Source organism: Bos indicus, chromosome 15 (assembly GCF_029378745.1).
Source record: "Bos indicus isolate NIAB-ARS_2022 breed Sahiwal x Tharparkar chromosome 15, NIAB-ARS_B.indTharparkar_mat_pri_1.0, whole genome shotgun sequence".
In the NCBI taxonomy this organism is placed as follows: Eukaryota; Metazoa; Chordata; class Mammalia; order Artiodactyla; family Bovidae; genus Bos; species Bos indicus.
Window position 1 is genome coordinate 50,457,433 of NC_091774.1, and position 18,419 is coordinate 50,475,851.

General features: G+C 38.5%; 1 protein-coding gene and 1 pseudogene across 2 annotated transcripts; both read right to left on the reverse strand.

Annotated features, from left to right (window-relative positions):
- Positions 1 to 2,495: 2,495 nt before the first annotated feature.
- LOC109568979 (olfactory receptor 52J3-like) lies at positions 2,496 to 8,765 on the reverse strand (annotated as a pseudogene).
- A 913-nt stretch (positions 8,766 to 9,678) lies between these two features.
- On the reverse strand, positions 9,679 to 16,826 carry LOC109569341 (olfactory receptor 52J3). Of its 2 annotated transcripts, XM_070803174.1 has the most exons (2): positions 15,909 to 16,826; positions 9,679 to 9,705 (listed from the first exon to the last, which is right to left on the reverse strand). In XM_070803174.1, exons 1-2 carry the CDS (start codon positions 16,824 to 16,826, stop codon positions 9,679 to 9,681), a joined length of 945 nt encoding a protein of 314 aa, XP_070659275.1. The 2 variants fall into 2 exon arrangements, with proteins under 2 accessions (XP_070659275.1, XP_019830237.2); XM_019974678.2 differs by lacking the exon at positions 9,679 to 9,705 and having other exon boundaries at positions 15,891 to 16,826.
- Between the last annotated feature and the right edge of the window lie 1,593 nt (positions 16,827 to 18,419).

The following is an 18,419-nucleotide window of genomic DNA, read 5'->3' on the forward strand; positions in this document are numbered from 1 at the left end:
AAGGAAGAAGATATAGAAATTTATGGAAGATGGCTTATAACCTGCGGCTACTGCACCTGTGTACTTGCAGTAAAGTATCTAGTGGTGAACTTGAAATAACTTTGTCAGCAGGGTTGGTAGAATGGAGAGCTGGACGTGGAGACTGGGGGAAGCGAGGAGAAATTAGAACCCTCTAGGACATGACTGAGTGACTTCACTTTCACTTTTCATTTTCATGCATTGGAGAAGGAAATGGCAACCCACTCCAGTGTTCTTGCCTGGAGAATCCCAGGGACAGGGGAGTCTGGTGGGCTGCCATCTCTGGGGTCGCACAGAGTCGGACACGACTGAAGCGACTTAGCAGCAGCAGCAGCAGCAGTATCCCTGTTTACCTGTCATTGCCCGTAAAGTGTAGAACTGTAGAACAAAAAATGACTACCGTTTCACATTTGTGCCCACAGCTTCTGCATTTCTTATGTAACCAACCCTAAACTGAAAACTAGTAGGGGAGAGGATTCTGGGAAATAGAATGTTAGCTTAGCTAAGTAGACACAGTACAAAATTACCATGGAACATCTTATCATCTGTGCTCATTTACGTGTGGAGAATATTTAATTATTAGTTGATATTTTAAGAAATGAATATATTGTGTAAGTGAATCCAAGAATAAGTTAACTCAAAATTCCATGAGGATATTGTTAACTATGGCAAAGTGACAAGACTTTTTGTAAAAATTATAATAAAGAACAAAAGGAGGGCAAGATAATTATAGAAGGATAATCAGCTCTGAAATTTATTCAAATATATTACAAATCTGTAGTGATTAAAACATTGTGATATTGAGTAAAGAACAGGTAGACAAGCCTATTCTATTAATGAAAATCATATTCTTGTATAAATTGAAATTCAATATGAAGAAAGATTAAGTACAATTCAATTGTGTAATTTTAATAACTCAATTGTGTTATAAAACAAGTTAAGAATAGAAAAAGAGAGTGTTTATTTTCTTGCCTGCATTTTACACCAAAACAAATTGCAGTTAGACTAGAAGAAAATGTAAAAATTAATACATACACATAAACACACATGGACAAATCCAAATAATAAAATAGATTTTGGCATGATGGTATATAATAAAGCTATGCAGAGCCCTAAATTTGAAAGTGATTGAAGGTTGTGCCATAGGTAATATAATTGGTAATGACTACATTTGGAGAGGACAGTGGCAACCCACTCCAGTACTCTTGCCTGGAAAATCCCATGGACAGAGGAACCTGATAAGCTGCAGTCCATGGGGTCGCTAAGAGTCAGACGCGACTGAGCAACTTCACTTTCACTTTCACGCATTGGAGAAGGAAATGGCAACCCGCTCCAGTGTTCTTGCCTGGAGAATCCCAGTGACGGCGGAGCCTGGTGGGCTTCCGTCTATGGGGTCGCACAGAGTTGGACACGACTGAAGCAACTTAGCAGCAGCAGCAGCAATGACATTTAATGTAAAAATAAAGTAGTAAAATGAAAAGGGTTTATAGGAAAGTGTTTTTTTTTTAATATAGGAAAGTGTTAATATCAAGTGCACTCAACTCATGCAATGAGACTTTTAAGAAGCTAGGTAGAAAAATTGGTGAGGTGGGAAGGAAATTACAATAAATAAGAAATACAATCCAAGAAAGCAATACTTTTTAGTCTTTAGCCTACTCTCTAACAATTTCAAATATAGAAACTTTAGAAAATTTTCAAATATGCACAAAAATAATTCATAAAGAGGTCACATTGACTCTAAATTAAAAATAACTAAAGTACTATTCATGTCATCAAAAGATGAGGAAAAATAAAATGCAAATGAAAGATTCTATTAAGTTTTAAAGGAAATAACTATGTCTTATTTGTATTAGCATAGATATATCTCTAAGTTTAATAATAAGTGAAAAAACTGTCTGTGAGGTCATACATAGTACTACCATTTACATGAATTAAAAATCACAATTCCATTCCCCAGAAATTATTGAATTTAAAGTGATAAATTTGGACTCTAAGAAAGACAAAAAAGCCTCTGGTAGTCTCATTGTCTCTGAGTAGGTTATTTCAACTTAAATACCTCATATGTTTGATTAAAATTAGCATTTAAGATAAATAATATCAATAATATATTTAAAACCTTGTTATGGTAACAAAGTTTCTTGTTATATGTTTCCTTGTCTTTCTTTTGTTAGGCTGAGAGGGGAAATTGGGGGGTGAAACAGTATTAAGAAACATTATGCTAGGAGAGGTCGTTGCACATATTATCCACATTCAAAGTGAAATCATGCAAACAGTCCTTTCTTCCACAATAGGAATCAGTACTTGAACTTGAAATATTTTAAAGATTATTCAAAGTATAGAATTATTAATGAGCCAGAATCAAATCCCCAACATGGAATGTGATAGCACTAAATTTAGACACACCATCTTTCTGGAAATATCACACACAGGTTTTCTTTCTGGATCAAAATGCTTTTTAATGAACATAGTAATAGCCCTTATATTTTAATAAAGGCATGGAGCACTCGTTCTCATATCCGTTTGGTCCTCACACCATAAATTTTGGGGTCGAGTGAGGGTGGGATAACCAAATAGAGATTGGCAACAAGAATGTGAATATAGCAGGGTATGTTTTGCCCAAATTGGTGGGTGATGAAGGAGAAGACTGAGGGAAGATAGAAAACACAGAGGACAGCAACATGGGAGCCACATGTTCTTAGGGCATTTAGCCTTGCATCTTGGGGTGGCAGATGGAAAATAGCATGGAGAATGCAAATATAGGAGATGCCAACATGGACTAGGTGCAGGAGACCACAAAGAGAGACCACAAAGAGCCCATAATTACCATTGACATAAATGTTTCCACAGGACAGTTTTGCAATTCCCATGTGCTCACAGTAGGAATGAAGTATTATTACATGAGCCTGGCAAAAGGGTAGAGGGTAGATGAGATAGATCATAGGAAGTAAGTGTAAGCAGAACCGGACAAATTAAAGTGTACAAACTCATGCCCAGCAACACTCAGGCTGTGAAGATGGTCATGTAGTGGAGTGGAGCACAGATGACCACACAACAGTCAAATGCCATGGCCATGAGGACCTCAGCCTTCATGCCAGTGAAAGCATGGATCAAAACTTCTGGGCCACACAATCTCCAAAATTAATCTCATGAAGAAGATAATCTCAGAAGATACCCAGCATACAGGGTACTGAAGTTTGTCGAAAGGGCCAAATCACTTGTTGAAAGGATGGCCAGAAAGTAGAACATGGGCTCCCAGAGAGTCTGGTCCATATTGATGACCAGCAGAATTGTGACACTGCCCAGTAAAGCCACAAAGTAAACAGAGCAGAAAGGGAGGAAGATCCAGCCATGGACCTCTTCCAGACCTGGGATTCTGATGAGGAAAATGTGATCGGGTGAAAAGTGCTCCTATTGTGACAAAACATCCTTCGAAATCACAGAGTAAGAAAAGTTGTCACTACTAGAAGGAGGAAGAAAAAAAAGAAATTTCAGTAAGAATTGGTTATTTAAAAAATGATTAACTTAGCACTTCAATATAATATGAAATGAAAAATTTTGCTTTGGAAGGATTAGGAGCAGTGGCTGCACGGGCGCAAAAGGGCCTTGAGAAGCTATCCCACGTTGAAGGTCAGGAAGGGCAGCGGTGAGGAGATACCCCTCGTCCAAGGTAAGAGAAACCCAAGTGAGATGATAGGTGTTGCAAAAGGGCATCAGAGGGCAGACACACTGAAACCATACTCACAGGAAACTAGTCAATCTAATCACATTAGGACCACAGCCTTGTCTGACTCAGTGAAACTAAGCCATGCACGTGGGGCCACCCAAGATGGGCGGATCATGGTGGAGAGGTCTGACAGAATGTGGTCCACTGGAGAAGGGAACGGCAAACCACTTCAGTATTCTTGCCTTGAGAACCCCATGAACAGTATGAAAAGGCAAAATGATAGGATACTGAAAGAGGAACTCCCCAGGTCAGTAGGTGCCCAATATGCTACTGGAGATCAGTGGAGAAATAACTCCAGAAAGAATGAAGGGATGGAGCCAAAGCAAAAACAATACCCAGTTGTGGATGTGACTGGTGATAGAAGCAAGGTCTGATGCTGTAAAAAGCAATATTGCATAGGAACCTGGAATGTCAGGTCCATGAACCAAGGCAAATTGGAAGTGGTCAAATAAGAGATGGCAAGAGTGAATGCCGACATTCTAGGAATCAGCTAACTAAAATGGACTGGAATGGGTGAATTTAACTCAGATGACCATTATATCTACTACTGTGGGCAGGAATCCCTCAGAAAAAATGGAGTAGCCATCATGGTCAACAAAAGAGTCCGAAATGCAGTACTTGAATGCAATCTCAAAAACGACAGAATGATCTATGTTCGTTTCCAAGGCAAATCATTCAATATCACAGTAATCCAAGTTTATGCCCCAACCAGTAACGCTGAAGAGGCTGAAGTTGAACAGTTCTATGAAGAACTACAAGACCTTTTAGAACTAACACCCAAAAAAGATGTCCTTTTCATTATAGGGAACTGGAATACAAAAGTAGGAAGTCAAGAAACACCTAGAGTAACAGGAAAATTTGGCCTTGGAATATGGAATGAAGCAGGGCAAAGACTAATAGAGTTTTGCCAAGAAAATGCACTGGTCATAGCAAACACCCTCTTCCAACAACACAAGAGAAGACTCTATACATGGACATCACCAGATGGTCAACACCAAAATCAGATTGATTATATTCTTTGTAGCCAAAGATGGAGAGGCTCTATACAGTCAACAAAAACAAGACCAGGAGCTGACTGTGGATCAGAACATGAACTCCTTATTGCCAAATTCAGACTGAAATTGAAGAAAGTAGGGAAAACCACTAGACCATTCAGGTATGACTTAAATCAAATCCCTTATGATTATAAAGTGGAAGTGAGAAATAGATTTAAGGGCCTAGATCTGATAGATAGAGTGCCTGATGAACTATGGACAGAGGTTCATGACATTGTACAGGAGACAGGGATCAAGACCATCTCCATGGAAAAGAAATGGAAAAATGCAAAATGGCTGTCTGGGGAGGCCTTACAAATAGCTGTGAAAAGAAGAGAAGTGAAAAGTAAAGAAAAAAAGGAAAGATATAAGCATCTAAATGCAGAGTTCCAAAGAAAAGCAAGAAGAGACAAGAAAGCCTTCCTCAGCGATTAGTGCAAAGAAATAGAGGAAAACAACAGAATGGGAAAGACTAAAGATCTCGTCAAGAAAATTAGAGATACCAAGGGAACATTTCATGCAAAGATGGGCTCGATAAAGGACAGAAATGGTATGGACCTAACAGAAGCAGAAGATATTAAGAAGAGGTGGCAAGAATACACAGAAGAACTGTACAAAAAAGATCTTCATGTCCCAGATAATCACGATGGTGTGATCACTGACCTAGAGCCAGATATCCTGGAATGTGAAGTCAAGTGGGCCTTAGAAAGCATCACTACGAACAAAGCTAGTGGAGGTGACAGAATTCCAGTCAAGCTCTTCCAAATCCTAAAAGATGATGCTGTGAAAGTGCTGCACTGAATATGCCAGCAGATTTGGAGAACTCAGCAGTGGCCACAGGACTGGAAAAGGTCAGTTTTCATTCCAATCCCAAAGAAAGGCAATGCCAAAGAATGCTCAAACTACCGCACAATTGCACTCATCTCTCATGCTAGTAAAGTAATGCTCAAAATTCTCCAGGCCAGGCTTCAGCAATACGTGAACCGTGAACTTCCAAATGTTCAAGCTGGTTTTAGCAAAGGCAGAGGGACCACAGATCAAATTGCCAACATCCACTGGATCATGGAAAAAGCAAGGGAGTTCCAGAAATACATATTTCTGATTTATTGACTATGCCAAAGTCTTTGACTGTGTGGATCACAATAAACTGTGGAAAATTCTGAAAGAGATGGGAATACCAGACCACCTGATCTCCTCTTGAGAAATCTGTATGCAGGTCAGGAAGCAACAGTTAGAACTGGACATGGAACAACAGACTGGTTCCAAATAGGAAAAGGAGTACATCCAGGTTGTAAATTGTCACCCTGCTTATTTAACTTCTATGCAGAGTACATCATGAGAAATGCTGGGCTGGAAGAAACACAAGCTGCAATCAAGATTGCCGGGAGAAATATCAATAACCTCAGCATGCAGGTGACACCACCTTTCTGGCAGAAAGTGAAGAGGAACTAAAAAGCCTCTTGATGAAAGTGAAAGTGGAGAGTGAAAAAGTTGGCTTAAAGCTCAACATTCAGAAAACGAAGATCATGGCATCCAGTCCCATCACTTCATAGGAAATAGATGGGGAAACAGTGGAAACCATGTCAGACTTTATTTTTCTGGGCTCCAAAGTCACTGCAGATGGTGACTGCAGCCATGAAATTAAAAGACGCTTACTCCCTGGAAGGAAAGTTATGACCAACCTAGATAGCATATTGAAAATCAGAGACATTACTTTGCCAACAAAGGTCTGTCTAGTCAAGGCTATGGTTTTTCCTGTGGTCATGTACGTATGTGAGAGGTGGACTGTGAAGAAAGCTGAGCACCGAAGAATTGATGCTTTTGAACTGTGGTGTTGGAGAAGACTCTTGAGAGTCCCTTGGACTGCAAGGAGATCCAACCAGTCCATTCTGAAGGAGATCAGCCCTGGGATTTCTTTGGAAGGAATGATGCTAAAGCTGAAACTCCAGTACTTTGGCCACCTCATGGGACGGGTTGACTCATTGGAAAAGACTCTGATGCTGGGAGGGATTGGGGGCAGGAGGAGAAGGGGACGACAGAGGATGAGATGGCTGGATGGCATCACTGACTTGATGGATGTGAGTCTGAGTGAACTCCGGGAGTTGGTGATGGACAGGGAAGCCTAGTGTGCTGTGATTCATGGGGTCGCAAAGAGTTGGACACGAATGAGCAACTGAACTGAACTGATTATTGTTTTCTTCAAATTCTAAATCAAGCCATAATATTTTAAATGACCCAGTGTAAAGAACCTAATACTTATACAGATTTAGTCCTATTTTTTAACATGTTCGGTTTATCATCCCTGGAGGAAGAAATGACAACCTAATTCCAGTATACTTGCCAGGAAATTTTACACGGCCAGAGAATCCTGGCAGACTATAGTCACAAAGAATCAGACATGACTGAGCACACCTGAAGGTTTATTATAAAGCCCATTGCAAACCTATAAAACACAGAACATCGCATAAAGTATGGAATAATTTAGCAGTCCTCATACCTTTTATGCGGAGAAGGCACTGGTAACCCACTCCAGTACTCTTGCCTGGAAACTTCCATGGACGGAGGAGCCTGGTAGGCTGCAGTCCATGGGGTCGCTAAGAGTCGGACATGACTGAGCGACTTCCCTTTCACTTTCCTCTTTCATGCATTGGAGAAGGAAATGGTAACCCACTCCAGTGTTCTTGCCTAGAGAATCCCAGGGACGGGGGAGCCTGGTGGGCTGCCGTCTATGGGATCGCACAGAGTCGGACACGTCTGAAGTGACTTAGCAACAGCAGCAGCATACCTTTTATGAAGTCCCTATCTGAAGAGGGACACATGAAAAATCAAGGAGAAACATATGAGAATGCAGATACAACCCAAAATGAAATAGGCAAGTGAGAAAGTAAAATCACAGGCATGAATGCACACAACACTTCCATAATTAGAAAATGCAGAAATTCTCTAATGATTCATTCATCATTTATTGACATAGAGAAAATTCCAAAATCAAACCTCGTATCCTGTCAAAAAGACAGAAACAAAATATCAGAGATACATATTATCACAAGAAAAAAGCAGAAACATTCAGAGATGCCTGCCCAAGAGCAGACACCGGTGGACACATACCTCTATACTTGAAAGAGCCCAGAGCCCAGAAAGAAAGATAATACAATTCAGTAGATTTCCATTGATGTCTCTATTTTCCCAAAGTCATTCCATTTCATAAGGGCTCATTTTAGAGTGTTGTGTTTGAGGTTGTTTCTAGTGCTATGTGACAACTTCTTTATTCACTCTTTACATCAGTTCCTCTGAGAAAACCTGATAATTTGATCACTGTTTCAGAACTAGCGACTGAGTTCACTCCTTCTGCCTGGTTAAGACAAGAGAAATGTGGGTAGAAGAGAAATTAGAAGGCTTCAGGTCATTATGGATCTGGGGAAGGCATATTAAAACTGTCTGGAATAATAAGGTATTATAGGAATGATAATTTTTTTCTGTAATTATCTAATGGAAATAGAGAAGAGTACTGTTGTAATGCCTTCAAAATGATGGAGAAGCTATCAGGAGAAGCCCCATAAAATTAAATAATGAAACAAAAGAACTTTCTCTGGGACCTCAACTTGAGCCAGAGTGTTTCAAGATCAGGATAAAGTAGCAGACTCCTGTTTTCACCCATAGTATAACTCCATATTTCTATGGCAAATATAACATGTTGAGAAAATAAAATAAGTGTTGTAAACATTATGAATTTAGAGAGGGAGACAGTGTATTGTGACAAAGAGAGAGACAGAGACAGAGGGAGAAGGAAGGAAAAGCTGCATTTTGCAATGCTCCTGTATGTGTGTTTATTGAACAGTGAAATTCCCAGGTAATTGCCATTGACCACTGTCAGGGTGCTGGTCAAGAGCAAGCCCTCTAGATATTGTGATGCTTACTTTGGGTTCATCTCTGGAAATAAACTCTCAGTAATGAGCCACTGCTTACCTCAGACTTTCAACGGGCTTCATATGTGTGTTTCATTCAATCCCTATAACCTCTTGCAGAAGCAGAAATTCTACTCTATCAACCAAGTATATTACTGTTCTTGTAAGCAGATTTTTAAAGTCTTGGATCTTCTAATATTATTAAAGTTACCCAATCTCCATTTAGAATTTACAAGATCCTCATCCCCACCCCCGCCCCATCAAGCATATCATATCAAGATTGTAGTTCTCAGCCACCTTGGATCATACTTCCTTCGTTTGACTTCAGTACACACCCACATGAAGAGAAAATTCATCTGTGATGCTTCATTCTTCCACAGAAATAGAGACACAATAGATATCAAGGAGTAAAACTCTATGTCCATTTTTTATATAGTACAAAGACAGAAGTTTTATGTTATAGCTGCTTATACCTTTGGGGAAGATAAGATAATTCAGCTTACTCTTTTAATCATGCCCTGGGATTAAATTCTCTAAGATTACTGACAAAACCATCAGACTATGATTTAGAAAATGAGAAGTCTGAGAGAATGTAAAATGGATAAGAATTTATATCAAGAAAATTATAAATACGGGGCAAAAACATGATATTATTATTTGAATGTGGCATACCGATAATGTTCATGTCCTTCATTTGGCAGTCAAATTCTATGGATTTCTGTTTTCTAGATAAAATAGTACCTTATTTATATTCTAAATTCAAGCATAATAACCCAGCATAGAAGACCCCATTTTCAGCCCTAGCTCTCTCTGTCCTTCACTGACCAGGTGTTTTGGGTTCATTAAATGCTTAGCCTCAGGGATTCCAATCTGTGGGTCTTTGATCCCACTATCTTCTGTCCATGACTGCTTCCTTTTCACAATGATCCATACGTATATCACAAAGGCCATAGATAAGTGGTAAAAACAGTCAATCCTGGAACTGACCTGACTCACTTCAAATACTGGACTTCCCATGTACCAGCTATATCACCATGAGTGATTTATTAGTTATATCTTAGTTTTCTCAACTGTATAATTAGGGATGATAATAATACCAATTGCCTAGAGGTATTTTGAAGAGTAAATTAAATAGTAGATATCAAATATCAGGCATTTAGTATAATACCTAGCTTGTTTTTCTATTAATTAATTTATTTTTGGCCGCACTGGATCTTCCTTGCTGCACTGGCTTTCTCTAGTTGCAGCGAGCAGAGGCTGCTTTCCAACTGAAGCACATGAGCTCAGTACTTGTAGAGTCGAGGCTTTGTTGCCCCGCAGCATGTAGAATCCTCCTGCACCAGCTATTGAATCCAAGTCCCTGCGTTGGCAGGCAGATTTCCAACCAATGAACCACCTGGGAAGTCTGATACCTGGCGTATTTTAAATGATTAATTAAAATAAGAGCTAGCTCACAACATCACCTTCATATATAAACTATATATAAACTAGTATATAAACTATACTGAGAAATTGCTCATGCCACAAAATCTGTTACATTTGATCTGACAGTTTGCATTTATTTTAAACATTTTTTCATTAGTTTTGAATTGAATGTACACATAGTTATTATTCTCACTGGAATATATTTATTTTGAGTGTTATATCTCTTTACATTTAAGGAGACATTTTTGATAATATTTAAGAAAAAACATCAGGCTTAAGATATAAAGCAGGTGATATAAAGGCTGCAAATATAAAGCATGCTGCTGCTGCTGCTGCTAAGTCACTTCAGTCGTGTTCGACTCTGTGTGACCCCATGGACTGCAGCCTACCAGGCTTCTCTGTCCATGGGATTCTCCAGGCAAGAACACTGGAGTGGGTTGCCATTTCCTTCTCCATATAAAGCATGGAATTAAATATTTCTTTTGATTCTTGTCTTCCCAGTTGTATCATTCAAACCTTAAAGTTGACTGTTATGAAATTTAAAATTTCACACATAATATTAAGTATAAATATATTCAGTCAGTTGTGTCCAACTCTTTGCAATCCCATGAACTGTAGCCCATCAAGCTCCTCTCTTCAAGGAATTCTCCAGGCAAGAATACTGGAGTGGGTTGTCATTTCCTTCTCCAGGGCATCTTCTTGACCCAGGGATCAAAACCAGGTCTCCTTCATTGCAAGCAGATTCTTTACCATCTGAGCCACCAGGGAAGTCTATATATGTATATGTGTATGTGTGTATCTATCTCTATAAATATATGTTCTAAAATAGTTTAGTATGTGAATATTCAAACATAGCATTTTCTTTGACATCATAGGCATGTAACTGATAAGTTCAGTCAGAATTACTTTTTGAACTTAAGCTGAGAAATATTAGGGAAGTTCGTATCCCTTTTTCTGCTAGTTTGGAATGAAGAAGCATCTATTTTGAGGAGTTGCTGGTTAGATGTTTTAGAATCATGACAAGAGCAACCTTAGACACAAGTGAGTCACAGAATGTCAGCTCTGAAATACTTTAAAAAATGTATTGCCTAGTTATCAAAAAATATCAGAACAACTTCTTCTTGGTGACAAGGAACTCAGACCAATATTTTTATTGTACTTTGTTTTAAGGTGAGAGAAAATCTCCCTTAATATTTAAGTTAAGTAAGATTGGTGCGGGTTTTTGTTTGTTTGATTTTTTTTTTACTTATAATTCAAAATTATGTAAAGATACATACTTAATTATTTTTTTCAGTACCAATAAGTTTTTATTCATATTATACGTTTCAATGCCATTCTCCCAAATCATCCCACCCTCTCCCTCTCCCACAGAGTCCAAAAGACTGTTCTATACTTCTGTGTCTCTTTTGCTATCTCACATACAGGTTTATCATTACCATGTATATGCATTAGTATACTGTATTGGTGTGTTTTTCTTTCTGGCTTACTCCACTCTGTATAATAGGCTCCAGTTTCATCCACCTCATTAGAACTGATTCAAATGTATTCTTTTTAATGGCTGAGTAATACTCCATTGTATATATGTACCACGGCTTTCTTATCCATTCATCTGCTGATGGACATTGAGGTTGCTTCCATGTCCTGGCTATTGTAAAGAGAACTGCAATGAACATTGGGGTACACAGGTTTCTTTCAATTCTGGTTTCCTTGGTGTGTATGCCCAGTAGTGGGATTGCTGCGTTGTATGGCAGTTCTATTTCCAGTTTTTTAAGGAATCTCCACACTGTTCTCCAAAGTGGCTGTACTAATTTGCATTCCCACCAACAGTGTAAGAGGGTTCCCTTTTCTCCACACCCTCTCCAACATTGATTGCTTGTAGACTTTTGGATCGCAGCCATTCTGACTGGCATGAAATGGTACCTCATTGTGGTTTTGATTTGCATTTCTCTGATAATGAGTGATGTTGAGCATCTTTTCATGTGTTTGTTAGCCATCTATATGTCTTCTTTGGAGAAATGTCTGTTTAGGTCTTTGGCCCATTTTTTGACTGGGTCATTGATTTTTCTGGAATTGAGCTGCAGGAGTTGCTTATATATTTTTGAAATTAATTCTTTGTCAGTTGCTTCACTTGCTTTTATTTTCTCTCATTCTGGAGGCTGTCTTTTCACCTTGCTTATAGTTTCCTTTGTTATGCAGAAGCTTTTCATTTTAATTAGGTCCCATTTGTTTATTTTTGCTTTTATTTCCATATTCTGGGAGGTGGGTCATAGAGGATCCTGCTGTGACGTGTGTCAGAGAGTGTTTTGCCTATGTTCTCCTCTAGGAATTTTATAGTTTCTGGTCTTACATTTAGATCTTAATCCATTTTGAGTTTATTTTTGTGTATGGTGTTAGAAAGTGTTCTAGTTTCCTTCTTTTACAAGCGGTAGACCAGATTTATTTATGTTTATTTCCATTATACATATGGAAAACTTGAGCTATAGAAAATTTTAGCAACAACAAAGAATTTGAACCCAAATGTCTTATTCCAAAATCTATATTATTATTCAATGTATTATACTGCCTTATTTCTCTGTATTTAGATCTTGAGCTTATTTCATGTTTCAACAAGCATGTTAAAGTTTACTGAAGTGTATTATAAGGTCCTCACTTATACCTTTGCATGTAACTACATATACAGATTTCCCTGGTGGCTCAGACAGTAAAGCATCTGTCTACAATGCAGGAGACCTGGGTTCAATCCCTGGGTTGGGAAGATCCCCTGGAGAAGGAATTGGCAATTCACTCCAGTACTAACACCTGAAAATACATATATGAGGGGTAGGAAGTGCTTCTTTGGAATGCCTACTAAGACCACACCTCATACCTACCTTTCATTTCAGTGTATGTGTCTCTCTAACCATAAGAATAGTATTGGTTTCTAATTTTCAGATATAGCTGCCAGGCCGAGGAGTTGATATCCACAAAATCAATTTGTTCGCATGGTTCTGCTTTAAGCTGCAATCTGACTCATGATATGTGGGTGTCTCTTTTTCATGTTCTCACTTATTGGATGCAGAAGACAATTCCAGGCTTACTCTGATACTACCTGAAGTCAAGCCACCTTGTTCTGTACTGCCACCACTTCTTATTTAGAATAGGAACTCTGGAACTTGTGGCAAAGTATTATGGAAAAATGAATGAGAATTACTTATATAGTGATAACTAAAGTTTCTCACTTGAAGAAATTGATGGAATGTCCATGTTAAGTGAAGTATTATTTTTTCAACCAGCCAAGCCTTCTGATTCTCACTCTGGCTTTACTACTGAGATCAAATGCTAGACTGAAGACAGTTCTGCTTCAAGGTCAGGAAAGGAGTTCCAAGGGAGTCCAATGCACTATGCTAACCTGCTGGAATGACAATTCCTAAAATCAAACCACAGGAAAAAATCAACGAAGCCTAAAATTTTTGTTTTGTTTAGAGTAGGGTGAATGTGAGAGATGGACTGTGAAGAAAGCTGAGCGCCGAAGAATTGATGCTTTTGAACTGTGGTGTTGGAGAAGACTCTTGAGAGTCCCTTGGACTGCAAGGAGATCCAACCAGTCCATTCTAAAGGAGATCGGTCCTGGGTGTTCTTTGGTAGGAATGATGCTAAAGCTGAAACTCCAGTACTTTGGCCACCTCATGCAAAGGGCTGACTCTATGAAAAGACCCTGATGCTGGGAGGGATTGGGGGCAGGAGAAGAAGGGGATGACAGAGGATGAGATGGCTGGATGGCATCACTGACTCGATGGACGTGAGTCTGAGTGAACTCCGGGAGTTGGTGATGGACAGGGAGGCCTGGCCTGCTGCAGTTCATGGAGTCGCAAAGAGTTGGACACGACTGAGTGACTGAACTGAACTGAACTACAAACCAGTGTACTTAGAAAATGAACACTTAATTAACTAATCTTAGGAAAGTTAAATCAGAAAGCATAAAAATGTGAAGAAAAGAAAGTATTGAAAATGTGAAATTTTTAAAAAGTGATCAAAAGCAAAGATCAAGAAAGCAGAATTATGTTGTAATTGATTACAATCCTTTTACCCAGTAATTTTATATTAAATTGTACAGCCTGGATAAATGATCTAAAAATGTACCAAGAAGAAAATGAAAGCATAGGTAGTATATTTCTACTTAAAACTTAGTATCAGTATCTATTCATAGAGGAATATGTAAATAAAATCAATGCTATTAAAAAATACATAGTAAGGTTTCTAACTAAATTAACATGATCTAACTAAAATAGAAAATAGTGTGATTGGTTATAAAGCAAAAAATTGACATACTGTAATGTCAAAAAACATATGATAAAATTTGCCTGTGGAAAAATAGGAGAGATCTATTGGAACAGTGTTAAAGATGGTTTAAACTTTAATTTAACAAGCATTACCTTTGAGATTACTGCAGTGTTAAAATTCATTAATTCATGAGTTGTAGGAAGAAATATATTTATTACATTTTTACTTTAATTCTTTTAAAGTATGAAAAAGAAAATAATTTGTTAAAGATAGAAAATAATATGACAAGTTGGATGCTGCAAAACCCCATTGTATGGTCTAAAGAAATCTTATTGTAGAATCAGTTGAAAATCCTTGGTCATGCAGAAGTTGACTAATCATTGATTGATTGGATAACTTGAAAGTTAATCAGGAAGGCACTAGAAATAGATCATAGGTTTAGAATGAGAAGTCTTGGACTTGAGGATGGAGTATTTTATGATGAAGTGTAGACTGAGAGAACAGCCAGTTAAGTGATAAACAACAGCATGTATCACATAGATAGAAATGCTATATGTAATTTAACTACAATACCACCCTTATATTATGGGTCTGAGTATAGAGAGAAGTTCACTGAAATGACACTGATGGTATTAGTGAGAAAGAGTATTGAAATTTTACGTTTGTTTTGGCTACCAATTCTCTGAATCTTACATATTTGGCTGACCTTTCCACTTCAGCTACAAATTTAGTAATGATTTTATTTTGAACTGGACAGAGCATAGGCGATCAGCAGTCCTGGCCACGTGCAGTATGAGTCAGTCATCCCCTGGTGATCACCTCTCTCCTTCCTTAGTTCATAGGTTGCCAAAGCCCATGAACTTGGCTTTTTTTAAGGGCACAAGAGAATGCAAGCTCCATAAGAACAGACGTTCATTTTATTTTGGTTCATTTATCATCCTTAATGATAAGAATCATGGATTCAGTGGACATGAACTTGGGCAAACTCTGGGAGATGGTGAGGGACAAGGAGGCCTGGCATGCTGCAGTCTATAGGGTCACAAAGAGTCAGACACAACTTGGTGACTGAACAACAACAATGATAAGAATGGTTCAATACATACAATAAACATAAAATGAATGTAAATTAGGAGAATAAAAAAAATGAATGAGTGAGTGAATGGACACAGGCTACTGGGTCAAAGTCCCAGTTCCACATTTCTCTAATTAAAGAGCTAAAAACACACCATTTATACATTCTTTGCCTGGAAGAGAAATAGTTTCATGCTATCAAGAACAAAGTATGATGATATACAAATAGAGACCACAACAGCTTCCTTTCAAGTTAGCCTATTAACCTTTGAATTGAAGCTCCAATAAAGTTTCCACAAGTCCTAGAACCCATTAGTCAGCAGTTAGGAATAAATCAACTTGTGTTGCAATCTGGCAGCAATAGATCAGGACCAGGAGATATTTGTTAAAGCAAGAATACGCATATCTTCCTTGAGAGAACAAAATCCTTAATAAAACAATGTGGTAAGTGTCTTATTTTTTAATAAATGCACGGAGTACAGGCTCCCATATCTGTTTGGTCTTTATACCATAAATGATGGGGTTGAGTGAGGGCGGGATAATCAAATAGAGGTTGGCAACAAGAATATGAATATAGCGAGGTATTTTGTGTCCAAATCGGTGGGTAAGGAAAGAGAAGACTGAGGGGATATAGAAAACACAGATGACCCCAATATGGGACCCACATGTGCTTAGGGCTTTTAGTCGTGCATCTTGGGATGGGAGACAGAAGACAGCCCAGAGAATATAAACATAGGAGATGCCAATAAGGATTAGGTTTAGGACAAAGAAGGAAACAACAAAAAGTCCATAGATACCATTAATTCGGATATTTCCACAGGACAGTTTTGCAATTCCCATGTGTTCACAGTAGGAATGAGGTATTATATAAGTCTGGCAAAATGGTAGGCGATAGATGAGATAGATCATGGGAAGCGTAAGCAGAACTGGACGAATTACAATGCACATGCTGATGCCCATGAGCACCCGGGATGTCAAAATGGTCATGTAGCGGAGTGGAGCACAGATCGCCACATAACGGTCAAAGGCCATCGCCAGCAAGACTTCAGCTTCCATGCCAGTAAAAGCATGGATCAGGAACATCTGGGCCACACAAGCTCCAAAACTAATCTCGTGAGCATCAAACCAGAAGATACCCAGCATACGGGGTACTGAGGTTGTTGAAAGGGCCAAATCAATTGTTGAAAGGATGGCCAGGAAGTAGAACATGGGCTCCCGGAGGGTCTTCTCTGTCTTGATGACGAGCAGAATTGTGACATTTCCCAGTAAAGCCACAAGGTAAACAGAGCAGAAAGGCAGGGAGATCCAGGCATGGACCTCTTCCAGACCTGGGATTCCAATGAGGAAAAATGTGGTTGGGTGAAAAATGCTCCTATTGTGATAAAACATCCTTCCAAGTCACAGAGTAGAAGAAGTCGTCACTCCTAGAAGGAAGAAGAAAAAAAGAAATTTCAGTAAGAACTGGTTATGAAAATGATTAGCTTAGAGTTTCAATATATTGTGAAATGAAAAATTTTGCTTTGGAAGATCTATTAATTCTTTTTCATATTCTAAATCAAGCCATACTCATTTGAATGGTCCAGTCTCAAAATATGTAATCCTTATAAACCTTTAACCCTATTTTTTTATCATCTAAGGTTTATCATCAAACCCTGGGCAAAATAGAAAACATAAATCATAGCATGAAGTATGGAATAATTTAATATTCTCTATATCTTTTTTGAAATCCCTACTGAAAGGGGACACATGAAAAGCCAAGGATACACATATGAGAATGCAGACATAACCCCAAAAGAGAGAGGCAGATGAGAAAGTAGTCATAGGCATGAATGCACACAACACTTCCATAATTAGAAAAGGCAGAATTTCTCTAAAGATTTATTTATCATTTTGACATACAGAAAATTCCAAGATCAAACAGTTTTCTGTAAAATGACAGAAGCAAAATATCAGAGATATATATTATCATAAGAAAAAAAATACAGACATTCTGAGATTCCTGCCCAAGAGCAGACTCAAGTGGACACATACCTCTGTACTTGAAAGATCCCTGAAAGAAAGATAATAATAAAAAGATAATAAACTTCTGTAGATTTTCACTGATGTCTCTATTTTCTCAGTCATTTCATTTAATAGTGGTTCATTTTCGATTGTTATGAATATATTGGTTTCTAGTGGTATGTGACAAATTCTGCATTCACTGTTCACTCTACATCAGCTCCTCTGAGAAAACCTGATAATTTTATCACTGCTTCAGAACTGGCATGTACTCTATTCACTCCTTCTGCCTGACTAAAACATTGGAAGTGTGGGTAGAGTACAGCCTAAAAGGCTTCAGGTTGTTATGGATCTGCAGAAGGTATTTTTGAGCATCACAAAAAATCTGAAACAACAAAATCTAACAGAAGAGAGACTTGCTTTTCATCATTGTCTGAAGGAAATAGAAGCAATTTTGCAATGCCTTCAAAATGATCAAGAAGCAATCAGGAGAAACCCCATAAACTCAAATAATAAAGATAAGACACTTTCTCTGGGTTCCCAACTTGAGGCAGAGTGCTTCAAGTTCATGATAAAGTAGCATTGCTGTTGCTACTGCTAAGTCGCTGCAATCATGTCCGACTGTGCGACCCCATAGATGGCAGCCCACCAGGCTCCCCCATCCCTGGAATTCTCCAGGCAAGAACACTGGAGTGGGTTGCCATTTCCTTCTCCAATGCACGAAAGTGAAAAGTGAAAGTGAAGTCGCTCAGTTGTGTCTGACTCTTAGCGACCCCATGGACTGCAGCCTACCAGGCTCCTCCCTCCATGGGATTCTCCAGGCAAGAGTACTGGAGTGGTTTTAACCTTAGTATAACTCCATATTTCCATGGGAAATATATCAGGTTGAATGAATAAAATAAATGTTGTATACATTCTGAAGTTGGTGTGTGTGTTTGTGAGATAAAGAAAAAAAGAAAGATGGAGAGATAGAGAACAGCTGTA

Coding starts and splice junctions, on each gene's coding strand:
- LOC109569341 (XM_070803174.1), bottom strand. CDS start 16,826: ATGTTTTATCACAATAGGAGCATTTTTCACCCAACCACATTTTTCCTC. Junction 9,706..15,908: donor TATGGGAGCCTGTACTCCGT/GCATTTATTAAA, acceptor ATGGTGATATAG/CTGGTACATGGGAAGTCCAG.